General features: G+C 41.5%; 1 protein-coding gene across 1 annotated transcript in view; it reads right to left on the reverse strand.

Moving 5' to 3' along the window:
- SORCS3 (sortilin related VPS10 domain containing receptor 3) overlaps positions 1 to 14,968 on the reverse strand; it is a 280,734-nt gene that overhangs the window by 59,542 nt on the left and 206,224 nt on the right. The window contains 6 exon segments of the mRNA XM_032116124.1: positions 2,873 to 2,964; positions 3,073 to 3,149; positions 5,448 to 5,550; positions 5,994 to 6,140; positions 8,297 to 8,476; positions 10,348 to 10,437. Coding sequence (XP_031972015.1) covers positions 2,873 to 2,964; positions 3,073 to 3,149; positions 5,448 to 5,550; positions 5,994 to 6,140; positions 8,297 to 8,476; positions 10,348 to 10,437 — 689 coding nt within the window.

Below are 14,968 nucleotides of genomic sequence, written 5' to 3' on the forward strand. Positions count from 1 at the left end.
GTAATTTGAAAGATCACAGCTTTAGAAAGCATAAATACTGGCAATAAGGATATAGATATACTTGATGCAGCTGTAGATCAGACCTCAAGGGATCAAGAGGCTTTGCCAAGACCTGTTTCTGGGTCTGGAATATGAAGCACCACTCAGAGCATAAGCAACCCTGGCCTGAATGCATGAAAATTGCTTTCACCATCACAGGACACTTTGACCCATCCCTGTATCAATGCCATATAGCATTAGCTACAATCTCTCTATCCCTATTAGTACTTTAAAGCAAATTTGCCTTATTTGTGGGAGTGAGGAGTGTAGAATGTGTGTGCACACATGCATCTGAGCATCTGGATCTGTCTGGGAGGCTCTTGGTGGACACCGAGTCCTTCCTGCTCCAAGCAGATAGAACACTATCTGACATGCCACCAAAGGACCAGGAGGCCACTGTAGTGTGTATTATAAACCAACCTCAGATCTCTGGTGTGCAAAGCCAAGGCTGGCAGTCACCATCCCCTAACTCTGCCCCTCACGTCACTTAGCAAGACACCTTCACCTGACTCAGAATGCACCTGTGCCAGAACAGGAAGTTAGCTTTACACGAAAGACAGAACTCTGGGAGTACAACAGCACACAGAAAGATTATCTGCCCTAAATCTATTTATTTAAATGTATGTATCTTCCCATACACCTGTGCATTTTTATGCTTTCTGCTTGCATGCTTATCTCTCTAAAATAGCATTTCAACTTCTGGGGAACAGCATGCTTCATTAGCTTAGCTAAAGTTCTCTCAGCTTTTCAATTACCCACCCCTCTTTTCTCCAGCATGAAACTTATTGTACAATGTCTCAGCCTGAGAACTAATAGATTTACATGTACCCTTTAATCTATTCCACTCCTGCCCATAAAACAGGTGCCTACTGAGGCAATATGAAGCAAATTCCAAAGCCCCTAAGGGTACAATTTTGGAGGAAACCTGTTGGAGCGTATTGATAACAGATCTAAATCACTACTCATTTAATAGAGTGGGTGGGGCACTCGTAGTACTGCACATGCCATTTCAGGAGACTGAGTGTAAAAGGAGAGCATCCGAAATGAACCTCCCCAAACAAAGGTGAACTGAGCTCTCAGCTTCTATGAAAAGTCAACCTGTGACCACATCATCCCCAATATGTAAGTACAGGCACTTGTATTAATGTGCTTTTTATGTCTGAGGAGCCTTCACAATTAAAGACAACTGAAACAGTTACACCTGGCCTGAATAATACAGTAACAAATGGTTAATACATGACTTGCAGCTTTTTCAGTAAGTGGCTCCCCTTTCATCCTTCCAGAGCTCAACCTGCTGCAGTCTGACGCACCCACTGCTGGTGACACCCACCCGTGGCTAACACACACTTCTCCTTCCTTGACTCATACTTGGCTTGGTCTAAAGACTGGGACATGGTCCTGATGTCCTCTTTCCTGAGGGCACTTTAGTTATAGGCACGACAACTGAGTTACCCGCCAGAGGCTTCCAGTCACACCTCAACACATTCTATCCATAGACTGGAGTCTGCAGCTCATCTTTAGGAGTCTGCCCTGTGACTACTGTCCTCTGTATGTCCAGTTACGGAGCCAATACATCCCATGGTCAACAATCCACTATCACACCATGGCTAAAGCAGTCATTTCTTTACTTCAGGTAGCAAAGAAATGGGCTCAAATGCAATATATTCAAACTTCTACAGAAATCTATGTTGCAGTCATCCCAGAGTTATCTGTCAGATCAGAAACATAAAGTCCAGAAGCTTTTTATATTGAAAAAGTAGCTGTTAATGTTCTCTAAGTACATCTCTGGAACATAAGCTTGTAAATGGGTGAAGTCAACATGTCTTGAGGTGTCCAGATTTGGAAAGACTGCAATTTCACTGGAGGATTTTGTACAATAGTAACTCAGGTAGAGGAGACCTTAAGACCTCATCACTGCTGCCAAACACCATTGCTTTTTTTTTTCTATTTGACTGAAGACCACATTTCCTGTTCTGCATGAAAAGTAATAGACATGTGCTTAGCACCATCAAGCTAAGAGACAACTCAGTATTGTAGACAGGAAAACATCTTGTCTCTGAAAGCTATTTCTAATTCACTTCTGAACAGCATCAGATGCTGGGTAGGTCAGTCCATTAGACATGCGCCTCTTTCAATCAAGCCCCGAGACTGAAGGGGCATGTCTAATAGACTGACCTACCCAGCAATGAACACACCCATTTTCTGTAAACAGCGTTAGTTCTGAATTTTAGAATGTTTAACTGGTGCAGGAGTCAGAGGGGCAAGAGCTAAGAAGAGGCTAATTTTGAGCAGTATCTTTAGTGCTTAGATTGTTATAACCCATTTATAGCAAAACAGTGTCTTCAGCTGAGAAATCATTTTGCCCTATTTCACCTCCAACTCTAATCAGTTGCCACTACAATATCTCTGGAAACTGATAGTCAAATACTAGAGGAGTTAGCAACATATCTCTGTTGTCCTCATCTACACCTACTGCCCTCTCCTCTCCCTCCCTTTATCCGTCTTATCAGATTAATGTTAAATTCTGTAAACAAAATGTAGAAACGAGAGACACAGCCTCTCAGAAATACCTGAAGCCCAAAGGTTGGCCTATTACTTAGTATATGTGTGTGTGTAGGAAAGAAACCCCACCTGGAGGCTCACAGTACATTACCAGTGCAAAGAGTAATTCATACATGTAGATGATTATGTACGGAGCCATTATATTTATAAAATGGTGCAATAATCATTATATTCATCAATAAAACCACATTGATGGTAAAATATAGATAAGAATGACTTCATCTACTCATTTTATAGACACTGGCACCTTCTCAAAGTAATGTTTCCTTACCATATGTGCCAGATGGGCACTGACGTGTGTTTCATGGCCACTAGTGCCCCTCCCCAGTCCAGAAACCAAACGTTGTATTCCTCATCGAAGACCTGCAAACAAATGAGGTACTGCATGAGTGCCCTACTCCACTGGGAAGAGAAGAGGCAGAAGAAGAATAGCAAAAGGCTCCATGCTTTCCTTCGCTGTGAAAAACATACCTGTCTCCAGGAATTGCCACCATCAGAAGAGATGAACACGCCAACATCCGTGTAGGAAAGTTCAGAGCCAATATTGCCTGTAACACAAGTGTCAGACATTCCTGTATGGATGAACACACTAATGAAAATGTTAATTAAATTTCTGACATTTAATGCTGGAAAATTAGAAATTTAAATAGGTTGAAACTCTCCTGTTACCATCATGGAATTCAACTAACCACATAATGGTTTCAAAGCTATTTCAAAAAAGTTCTGGCTCTGGGAGGCAGCACAACTCAAGAAGGGTGTTCTCAACAGTGCTCAGGATATAGGAAGTGTCTTACTGTTCCCCACCTAATTTTCTTCCCTGACACCAGCAAAAGTGACCAACTGTTTAAGATGAGGCTGTAAGGAAAACCTGATATGGGCAACCACATAGAAGGTCAGTCTATAGGGATGTCCAGGCTCAAGAGGATAAATCTACTGTGTCAGTTCAAAGGTCTTAGCCCAGTATCTTATCATGAGTTAGAAACTGATTTAAAAGCAGCAGTATAGGTTTTGTATCATCATATTTTAAACACCAAAATGGAAAATCCAAATTTTCAAACAGGGATTTACAGATGGAGGCAAGGAAAGGGAGTAAAAAGGCAAGAATTTGGTTGTTATCACTTCGTTCTGTCTGTCTGTGCAAAGCTGTTCTGTTATTTCCTTCATTCTTTCCCTCTCGTTTTAGCTGCATGCATTCAAACCTCACAAAATGTAACTCCCAAACAAGTCAAGATTTAGCAGCTGTACAATTAGATAATAAAACATAATTCTTCCATTTACAAGAATCTAACCTCTGTCCTATACCAAGTGTCCAAATTTCCAATCATTGCTGGACATGTCTCACTGTAAATCAAGTGTTTGAGCAGCCAACACTTGTGAGAATAAATTGCAAAGCGTATCCTTGAATGCATTCAGCAACATGGTGAGATGCTCCTGTTGTTGTGAAACTGGTTAGTGGAACAGATGTGTATATTCCCAACAGGTAAGGCTTTTTAATCTACAAAGTAGTAAGGCAGAAATTATATTCTGCCTTTTAAAGGTTAATTGTTAGACTGGGAAAGCATTCATCCCATCCCATGCACTGGCAGCTTGAAAAGAACCTAATTTACTAACAATTTAGATCAATGCCTAGAATCTCACTATCCTGCTGCCTCTATTTGCTTCCTAAAAGGTTAAAAAAAAAAAGCTTTTGTAATTACAGTATCATGAGTCGGGCTTGTTCCTAAGCATCCATCTAGTGCAACCTGCCAGGAGTGATGACTCCACTTGGCTATGCATAGGGATATCTGGAGGTTTAAACCAAATTATCTCACTTCATTTGGCCTGGATCAGTGAACTGGAAATCACATGGTGTCTCCCTTGTTGAGATATAAATGTCATGAAGGGAACCCGTTTCAGGTTCTGGCAAACACACAGAAGCACAGAAGGACATGAGAATGAAAATGGTTGGAATAGTGTAAGTTCATGCTGACAATATGCTAACATCACACACTTGCAGGCCACCGCTATGCTGAACAGGACCAAGGAGATAAACTGAGCCTTAGAAAGAACAGTTAAGCTATTTGGACATATTTGAGCATATGTAAGAGACTGTTTGAAATGACAGAATTGCCTACATGCTTCAGAGGCCAGCTTTCAGTAGCACCAGCCATTCCGGAAGCATTTTGTTAGTCCAGCAGCTCCCACAGAGCTGAGTGGGGTTGGTAGCACCATCCATCCTGCGGATTAATTACAGTGGGTCAGCCACTGCCACCATGAAGTATTGTAGCAGGCTGTCATTGAAACAACACAACCTGCCAAAGCACTTTTTTGCAGAGCAGCCCACAATACCAGTAGCCCGTGCAGTGTTGATTAAATGCTGCTGGTCTTGCAGCAATACCGGGTTGAAAATAGGTGCCATGCAGAACACAGGCACCCATGAAGCCCAGGCTTCACCTGACAGACTTTGTGACAACTCTGTGCTTGCTACTCAAAAGGCAGAACATATTAACACCTTCAAGTAGCCCATGGTGCTGTTCTCATCCATGGCACTTGCAGCAACCAGATACACATCCATCAGTGGTTGTAACAACATGAGAGGACCTAGTAATGCCACTTGGTAATGGTACCTTGAAAGTATGGGCTGAGACCTGCAGATGGGTTATTGTAGAGCAACAAATACCTGACACCTTTTTTGAACTTGGGGCCATACACCTTTTCCTAGCCCATAGCAAATGGGAGTTAATGTGAATTAGCTCAACACTTGCTGAAACAGAGCTGAAAGGTTTTACACCAATAGGGAATACCTCATATACTCTCAGGCTCCCAGGGAGGTATGGGTGAGTGGTGAGAAGCACTTATGTTCTTACCTGTTGCCACCAGCAGCCCAGGAGCTGTCTCTTTGCTGGAAATACTCCCTGAAGTATATGGATTTTCTGAGAGCTGCAGGCGCAAGTGCAATGAGCAAAATGGCTGTTGACAGAAAACAAACAAAAGGCGGAAGCTTTAATATGCAGCAAGTTAAAGATCAGAGGAACTCCTGGTGACTGCACACAGATGCTCTGATCCTTCTGAAAATGACCCCTCTGTTCTTAGCACAAATAGTTCATACGTTCCTTTGCAGGAACTCTGCACTACAAACAAGCATGTCTGCCCTTGTTTTATCAACAGTCTGACTTAGAGCACTTTTCCCCAGAAACTTTCTTATTCTGACTTGAATTCTATGAAATACATCAAGAAAGAAGGTCAGAATTTTCCCTTGAAAGTGATGAAGCTATAGAAAAAGAAATTTACTTAATTCATTTAACATACAGAAGGTCAAGAGAAAAAACACAGGCAGAGTTTTGTTAACCTAGTGACTAAAATAAGCAGCTCTGAAGGAATCAGTAGTGCCTTGAAAAAGATCTGTCACTCACCAGCTGGCAAAGTACAGGATCCCCTCTTAGATCGGTGTCTGGTGCCTGTAGCAAACGCCAGTCTCTGCCCTTGTTGTAGGTAATGAAAGTCTTGATTTGGTCATCTATCTTCCTGTTAGCCAGGAATATGCCTTTGATCCCTGCTACCTAGGAAAAAGGGAGAGAGATGAAAAAAATACATCGGAAGAACAGGCTGGAAGCAATGTCCATCTGAGCACTCTGAGGAGTGGGAGGTCTCTGTAAAAGCAAAGAAGCCATCTCAGTCAAATCTTATAACACTGAATGGCAGTGACGGTACATCTTGATGATGGTTGAAAAGCTGAAAGATCTCGCGTGGTTTCTTATTAAAAATACCCTAGGGTGTATCACCGTGTCCCACAGGGAGGAGGAGAGAAGATCCAGCAGGCAGGAATTGTGCAGCAAGATTGATCTATTTAATTATTTTACAAACTCTTTTATAGACTTTTTTCATCGTAGTCTAATTGGACAAAGGAACAGCCACCCCTTGGGGGTGATTGGCTAAAATCCTAAAACATCCATTGTCAAAATATTTTTCTACTGTAATATAAACAAGACTTTTCAAGGTTGCAGGTGGCTTGGTTGTTTACATAACTCTGCTACCTCTTCTGTGAGAGAGAAAAGTCTCTCACAGACTTAGAAAATAGCAAGAAAATCCTTGCTAGCAGCATTTTTGTATCCACACTTTCTCTCCTTAGAAGAAAAAGACAAGGATGGTCACAGAGCAAATCCTGAGGAAACAGCCCACTTTGGGATTTCACTGAGTTCTTGCAGACAGGCTGATGATGGGCTTGAAGGTGCAGCATGCACCAGGTCACACATGAGTTCTGTGAGCTTGAGGATGGGGTCTGCCCGACTGCCTCCACAGATTGTCAAAACAGGGGAGACAGCACATCACATCAGAAGCAGTGTGGGATCCTTCTGTGTACCAGAAAAAAAAAAATCAACACAAAAGATGGGAATCCTGAATATGCTGAGACACTGATGTTTTGCAAACTTGATTTCTCCCTCTTCCTTCCACACCCAAATTCTGACAAAATCAACCCAGTTGTTTCAAATGTTTTGATTTTTGTCAGCAGAACCCATTCCAACAGAATATGGTCCTGTCAAAACATCCCCAAGAAGATTTCATGTTGAGTCTGGTCTCTGTTGCACAGCTGTGAAAGTGAGACAGGAAGAAGGAACTTGCTGCAAATCTGCAACTTCCTGGCAACTGTCACAATGCAAATCCTTCTATCTAAAGCCCCTGGAGTGACACTACTCTTTAAATGACCCTGTGAAAATCTATTAGCATTTAACAGTGAAAAGTCTATGATAAACCACTGGGGAATACACAGGTTTGCCCAGGAATGGGAGACAAAGCATGTTTGTTTTAGCTGGTTCATCACAGAAAAGAAATATACTTTTTCAGAGGCAGGAAAATATATTTAACCAGGTGAAAAAAAAACATAAACCCTGTCCTTCATACTGATCAATGTGTTATTTGTGAATTTTCCCTCATTGACTTAAGCTATCTTGATTTTTGTAAACAAATTGATTATGTTGTTAAATAAGCATTATTCTGGCTGAAATAAATAAATGTACAGTCCTAAGTTCCGCATGTAGCTGCAAGAACATTTCTCTGTGTAACAGCAGAAATCAGCCTGCAACCATTTCTATTAGTATTACAGATCAGTTGTTAGCTGCTGGCAAAGCACTGAGCACTGAGATCTTCCATCCAACAAGTAATAACACACCAAAACCAGAATGCTCTGAAGAAACCAGGAACTGGAACTGCTCTGAATGGACTGCTGCTGGCCAAGGCTGACAGGCCTGGCAGAAGCCTGAGAATGGAAGATAGTTTGGGGTAGAAGTTATCCATCTGTCATCTCTGGGCAAGTGGCACCTACAAATGTTTGGTTATAGTTCACAAACTGTTCAGTGCTCACTAAGGCGCAGTCCAGATTCCCTGCCTGCGAGCAGGTGTCTCTAGATGTCCAAGGGGAAAGAAAAGGTATGTTTAGTCCTTCTATGGATATCCACACTACGGTGAGAAGGATAATGGTTTTCTCTTTTGGAAATGACACACAGCTAACTAGACACTGACTTGAACCCAACCAGTTGTTGTACCCATAACAGAATGCACTACATCTATTCTCACTTGAGTCAACTCATCATCCAATCCAGGAAACGCCACAGGGCTGATCCCAAAACAAATGAAGATCCTGGGAGGTTGGTAAGAGATTTACACTTGCTTGAACTAGCAGGCAGTTGCTGCTCTTTGTAGGGTGCCCTTTACTACATACCTCATAAAGGTCAATGACGATATTCCCCTCCAGTCCGCGGCTGCTTTTCACATTTTCCAAGGCCAGGGTGAAGTAGACCCCTCGGGTGTCTGAGATGTACAGGTTATATGTATCATTCTGGTTCCACTCTTGAACAGCTGCAAAGACCTGATTCTCATCTGTGCTGATAATATGCATGTCCTGTTAAAAGAAGACAAAAGGCCTGTTACTGAGGATCTCTGTATTTCTTTGCCCTTCGGGACATGTAGTAATTACCATGAATTATGAAAGAATGGAGATGGAGCATGAATTATAGGTATGTTTAACAACTTTCTGTTAGAGCAAGCCAATAAATTACCAGCATTGTGACTTTTCTGCATTTCATTTTTTTAATAATCACACCCCAGGCAAAGGGTTTTTGCTTTCTTCATTTTTGGTACCTTCAAGGAATTTCATCCAGTTTCATTTTTTATTTATAAATTTGAAAGTCGGTTTTATCACTTATGGAAGATTCACAGCCTTGGAGCATGGAGTCTTCACAGCCACTAAGCATCATATGGCACCAGGCTAAAAGCAGTGATAATTTTCATTCACATGCTGAACTAATGGGCTTGTGCTTCCAACTGGCAGAGGATGGTTTCAAAAAACCTTGGAGTTCACATTTATTTGAAGGTGAGGCATAGGTATCAGTTTGAGCTACTGCTGACAGGGATTTTTAATAGCACACTTTCCTATTGAGAGTTTATCTGAGATCAGTTATCCCACAATACACAGGCTATCAAATAATCCACCCACTAACCTTCGCTGGATTTCTGCTGCTGCCCAAGACACAAAAAGTCTAGCAAGGGTTTCCCCATTTAGTTTTAATATCAGAGAGATTTGACAGTGCATTTTCTCAGTATTATTTTAAAACAGGTTCATGGAAATTACTTTCAGGGTGGTGATGAGTGTTGAAGCACTTCATCCTTGCTACCATTGTTGAACAAACTGACACAGGCTCAGCTAGAAGCAAAATGACTGTGGTTTTTATATGAGACTCCATTTATCTATTTGTATCTATTTAAACTTTCCCTAGAGTGCCAAGGGGCCTTGATTAATTCCTTGCACTGTTTCTGCATCAAGAAATCATAATTCTGGAAGTCTCCCAAAGGATGGAGTGACCTGATTTCAGGAAAGAATATCTGGGGGAAGATCAGCTCAATATCCTCATCCTGCCTAGGAGGCATCTTAATCTTTTGTGTGAGGTATCTAGATGAAAAGTTGGGACTGATTAAATGGGGCTATTTCTAATAGACCTAACATATCCTATTGGCATGGGATGGGGAGAAAAACCATTTGAGGGCCTAATTCTCTCCCAGTGAGTACAATCAGTGGGAGATTTGCCATTTCCCTCAATGAAGGAAGACTAAATCAGGAAGTTTGTTCTTGCCCAGCAGCTATAATTCCTTAAAGATTAAGGAGGTACCCAACCTATTCCAACAGTGTGAAAATAAAGCAAAACACCCAACGACTTCAATCTGTTTTCACCACTTGCAGTGGAAATATTGCATTAGCCTGGTGCCAGCCTCACATATGTACAACTCCAGCAGAGTTCATTAATCTGCAGATGACAGGATAGTTATTACTGTACAGCAAAAATATTCTAGTGACTAAGGGCAGCATAAACAAGCCTCCTTTACATGGCTTGAAGACTTTTCCATGACACCTAGCTTTAAAGTACTTCTGATTTTTAAATTACAAAAGTACCCCTGATTTTATACTATGCACCAGTTCTAAATCAGGACCACCAACAAATCTGTATTATAACAGGTCACTTTCCTAGTTCTGGTGGCAACTATATTCTTGATACAGACAAAGATACCATTTGCCTTCTTGGCCACCTCAGGAACTGTCAACCAGTACCCCCAGGTCCTTTTCCACTGGGCCACTTTCCAGCCACTCCGTCCCCAGCCTGTAGCACTGTGTGGAGTTGTTGTGACCCAAGTGAAGGACCTGGCACTTCACCTTATCAAACCTCACTTAGTTGGCTGCCCAAGATACTACATGTCTATGTTCACACATGGCAGACTCACCTTAGGAAGGGAGTACTTGGGTAATTTAATCTGTGCAAAAGGCTCCCGTCTGTACGACACATAGTAAGTTGCTCTTCCACCAGTTGTCACCTATGGAAACACCAAACAAAGTGAGTGATGACCCTTCTGAGACACTCTGTGATGACACCTTTAAAAGTGCCTAACTTTCTTTCAGATATCTTTTTTTATGACAGGCATAGCTGTCCCTAAAAGCCTCTGGGTAACTCCAAAGAAATCCCAGATTTGAGAAGGATGGAGTATTATTTATTTAAGCTGTGCTATTGAACTTTCCATTTTGTCTCTTATGATTCAAATCCAGTGTGATTTTAACATCTCAGGAAAAAAGGTGCTGAGTGGGAGGAAGAGAAGGATCTGGTTTCATCACATGGTCCAACTCAATTACCTTGGGCAAGTAATTTAAAGTCTCTGTGTGCTTCTGTTCCTCCCCTGTAAGTAGGAGATAATCCCTCTTTTCTCTGCTGCTTCTCAGCCTTGTCTGCACTGTAAGTCCTTTGAGGCCAGGATTGTCTTCCAACAACCTTTCACAGTGACTAACAGCAGAGATCCACACTAGCACCATTTAATGCCAACAGTAAATGTGCTCTTGGAAAGCTGGAGCTAAGCTCTTAGATGCCCTTTGTCACTATGAAACTGGTTTCTCTAAAATCACGCTCTCTGAAAAAGGATGTGTGTGGGGGGAACTGATAGACATCCAAATCTGCAGTTTTACGGGCTGAATGAACTAAAGCCTATGCAAAAATGCCATGCATCAACGAGTTCTAGCACTGATAATTTGTAAAATATGGGATTTAAAACCCGTCAAGACTCACTCACTCTTGCTGTAGGTGTTCTTTCTGGAACCGTCTCAGACCTGGCTAAAATAAGGCTTACATCAGTGAATTTCCTACATTCTGCTGGTTGGGCAGTCTCGCAGGTCTTAAGATAAAATAATGCACACAGCACTTGTCTATTATATGGAATGTCACTTGTTGGCTTCTTAAGTTTCCAATAAAGCTAAGAGAAAGGCCCTAGATTCTCTCCTAGATATACTTACTTTATCTGGCAGTGATATTTGAGAATGAGCTTACAGGGAACATTGCTACAGCATCAATTGTATTCTCAGCAATGATATCACCTCTAGATAGTGGCTTTCTTCCCTAGAGAAGCTGTCATTCGAAGGACATCCTATTATTGGTCATGAAATTTGACATCTAATCAACGCAAGGCTTTTCCATTGACAGTTTGAAAAACTGGAAAGAAAGGAAGGTTTAGAAATAGGACCAGCTTCTACACTAAGACTTCTCCTTCTGATTTTCTTTCATTTTTACTTGTAATGTCATCATAACTGTACTTAGAACCCTCAAGAGAAAAAAAAACCAAAAACAACTATATATATTATAGCACACACAACATAAGGTCATCAGAATGACCTATATATCATATCTAATAAACTCTCTGCAGATAACCTTTAGCTAAAGCCACGGGTAAACACAAACATGAATATCTAAAGCAGCTTGCCTACGGACCCAGAACAAGCCAGTGGAAGAGACAGGGAGAGAACAGCAGTCACTGGACTCTCACTTCATGCAAAGTGCACTGGGGACTGGCACAGCAGTGAGCATTTCAGGTCCTGCTCTCCAGCTGTGAGGATCATAGAATCACACAATGGTCTGGGTTGGGACCTTAAAAACCATCCAGTTCTTCCTTGTTCTCTTTCAGTTCAACACCATTCCTCCTTGTCCAAAGTCCCCCTCCAGCTCTCTTGTAGCCCCTTTAGCTACTGGAAGGTGCCCTAATGTCTTCCCACAGCCGTCTCTTCCGCAGGCTGAACAAAGTCAGTGAGTTCTACTTCTGAAGGATGAATTTCTCGTCTAATACATCCACATCAAACTAAGATTTTCACAGGAGAGAACAGACTGTGCAGTTGATTCATATTGAGTCCAGCTCAAAGGCAAAAATTAATGTTTGCAGTAATTTTATCTCTCTCAGCTCTACAAGCATTGCTCAAAGGATCCCACACTTCTAGGTCATGTTGTCTAAATAGCACAGGGAATATTTAAATATCCCCTCTTCTCTTTTAATATTTATGATCTCCACTGGAAAATCCAAATTTTCAACTGTCACATGAACTGAATGTGTCCAATGACTACTTGGTAAAGACCTTGGGTTCAATATCCACTTCTTCTGATGGGCTGAGATGGTTTTCAACTTGTAGATGAGGACATGAATATTTATGTACTTTGTAAATGCTGTGATGACCAATTAAGATTAGGAACAGTCCAACAATCTTGTAGTTAATCCAGTGAACATAGAGTGGCAAAAATATCAAGGAGTGATCAAATTCCACTTTCTGAGCCACAACGGGATCTACTACAAGTTTTCCACACTCAAAAGGTTTTACACAGTTTTTTTTCACTTTATCCCACTGAAAACTGGTACCTGGAGAGGTTTGTTTGTATTAATTGTTTGTTTGTCTGCCTCGTTTTTAATGCAGAAATTCAGGATTAAAACACTGTTAAAAGTTCAGTATGCAATAGTTAAACTCCCTTCCAGGCTTCTACCTGGACTAGGTCACCTTGACAAGGGTTTAGAAATAGAAATCTTTGAGGTTTGTGGTCTTCCTGAGCCAGATAATATGAAGCCACCCACAATTCTGCTGGCAGGAGCTATGTAAGCTTTTCCCAGCCAGGATCTCATCTTTGCATGATTTACATGCACAGTTATAACAGCTCCAAAAAAATGATCAAGCCTCCAATAAAGTTTTGGCAAGCACTGTGATACAGAATGAATTTTGGAAGGCCCAACTTAATTTATTTTGATGAACTTTTCCTTTTCCTATGAGCAAATGCTCCAACACTGTAAATCCCAGAGATTATGGCAGCATTTTGCCCTCCAATGCCTCCTTTCAGTTCACATTTGATGAATGCCACCCAATTATTTGCTATGAGCTCATCTGTCATGCTCAGTACAGAATTAGCTGGGTTTGTCTTTTTCCTCCTCCATCGCTAATGACTGGATCATTAATCTGTTTTTCTGGATTTCTACTTTATGTGTTCAATTGGGCTTCTGGCCAGTGGAAATGATTCCTATGGACAAATGTGTTTGCCATCAAGCACATCTGTCTTTCCTAACCTGTGTTCTTCCTTCCTCCCTCCAATCATGAGCTACTACTTTTGTTTTATACTTCCACATATTGTATCAAGACAAAGTCTCATCTAACTTATATCAGCTGGCACTTAAGAAGAGAAACATGAGAAATTTCTCTTTAAAAGCCCTCAGAGTCTGAATATGTTGGCTCATTCCCCCTCCTGACCTGTAGTGAGACAGAGTGCATCAAACATACAAGAAAGCAAATACGCTCACAAGACTGCAGAGAATTAGATAAAGTTTCTCATGGAATCTATTTATCTCCATAATTTCTGTGACATGTCTAGGAACACACAAAGCCATTTCTCATGTTAATGATTGGATATGATTCTTTAAGGGCAGGTTTTGCTTCTTTTTTGGTGGTTTTTTTTTTTTAGATTGACGTTCCTCTTAGGCAAAAACACCTGTGATATCTAAAGAGTTTTGAAGGCAAGCAGAAAGAGTTAAGAGGTCCCAGACTACAAAGATGCCCTAGATGATGTCAGGAACTGTAGATCACTGTGCATCAGGCTTCATTATCATCTTCCTGGCTGGCTGATATTGGGACTCATAATTTCCAATGTAAGGCAGGTATTGATGTAACAAACATGAAATTACTAAATCTCAGAAATGCCCCTGGGCTAAGCAGGACTCCATCTGCCTCCTGCTGCTCAAAGAACTTGCAGAAAAGTGAGCAAAAAGCTTGCAGAACCACATTTTTAACTTCTTGTTGAAAGTAAGTCATTAATAGCATATAGTTGATGTTATTTTCAACAAACACCTCACTTGTTTTCTGAGGTGATTCCTCTGCTTGTGGAGTACCCCTCCTTTCTAGCAACATAAAATGAGCTGGTAGGACTCAAAAGTTCAGGAACATTCTATTGTAGCAGCCTCCTGGATCTGTGTTCTCCAGCTCCATAGGGAGCCCTGGCATCCCTCCTCATTGCTATAACTTTAGGCTCCCTTTCTCCTTCTTGTGGGCATAAAATCCCCCAAATCAAAATGTGGACTAAAGCCCAGAAGAGTTATGACAAGTTCAGCAAGCAGGCTGCTCCACTGACACCCTTAGCAAGGGATTTTGGGGTTCTTCAGAGACAGCCCTGCCTAGGCCTTGCACAGATTTGTGAGTATGAGGATTGAAAAGTTGTGCCTCGTCTCCCAGGTCTAACCACAATTCCAGTCACAAGAGGTTCAGAAGATGAGGGCGAACATTAACCTAGTGTAATGTTCTTCCTTCTTGATTGCCCACCATGGCGAGGAAAAGCAATCTTCCAGATATTTCTGTGTAGTGAGGTTCTCCACTGCCCCAGCATAAATCCCATCATGATAGGTACCATCCAGTCTGAATTATTTCCCTGTGATTTTCATTAATATCATGCCTTCTGCACAGTCATTGGACAATACGCAAATACCGGAGCATGCTGTGCGGTTTCTGTGTACAAAGCACCCTCAAGTTGCCCGGTAAATTCAGCAGGCTTGGAAAACATGACACTCT

Source organism: Corvus moneduloides, chromosome 8 (assembly GCF_009650955.1).
Source record: "Corvus moneduloides isolate bCorMon1 chromosome 8, bCorMon1.pri, whole genome shotgun sequence".
In the NCBI taxonomy this organism is placed as follows: domain Eukaryota; kingdom Metazoa; phylum Chordata; class Aves; order Passeriformes; family Corvidae; genus Corvus; species Corvus moneduloides.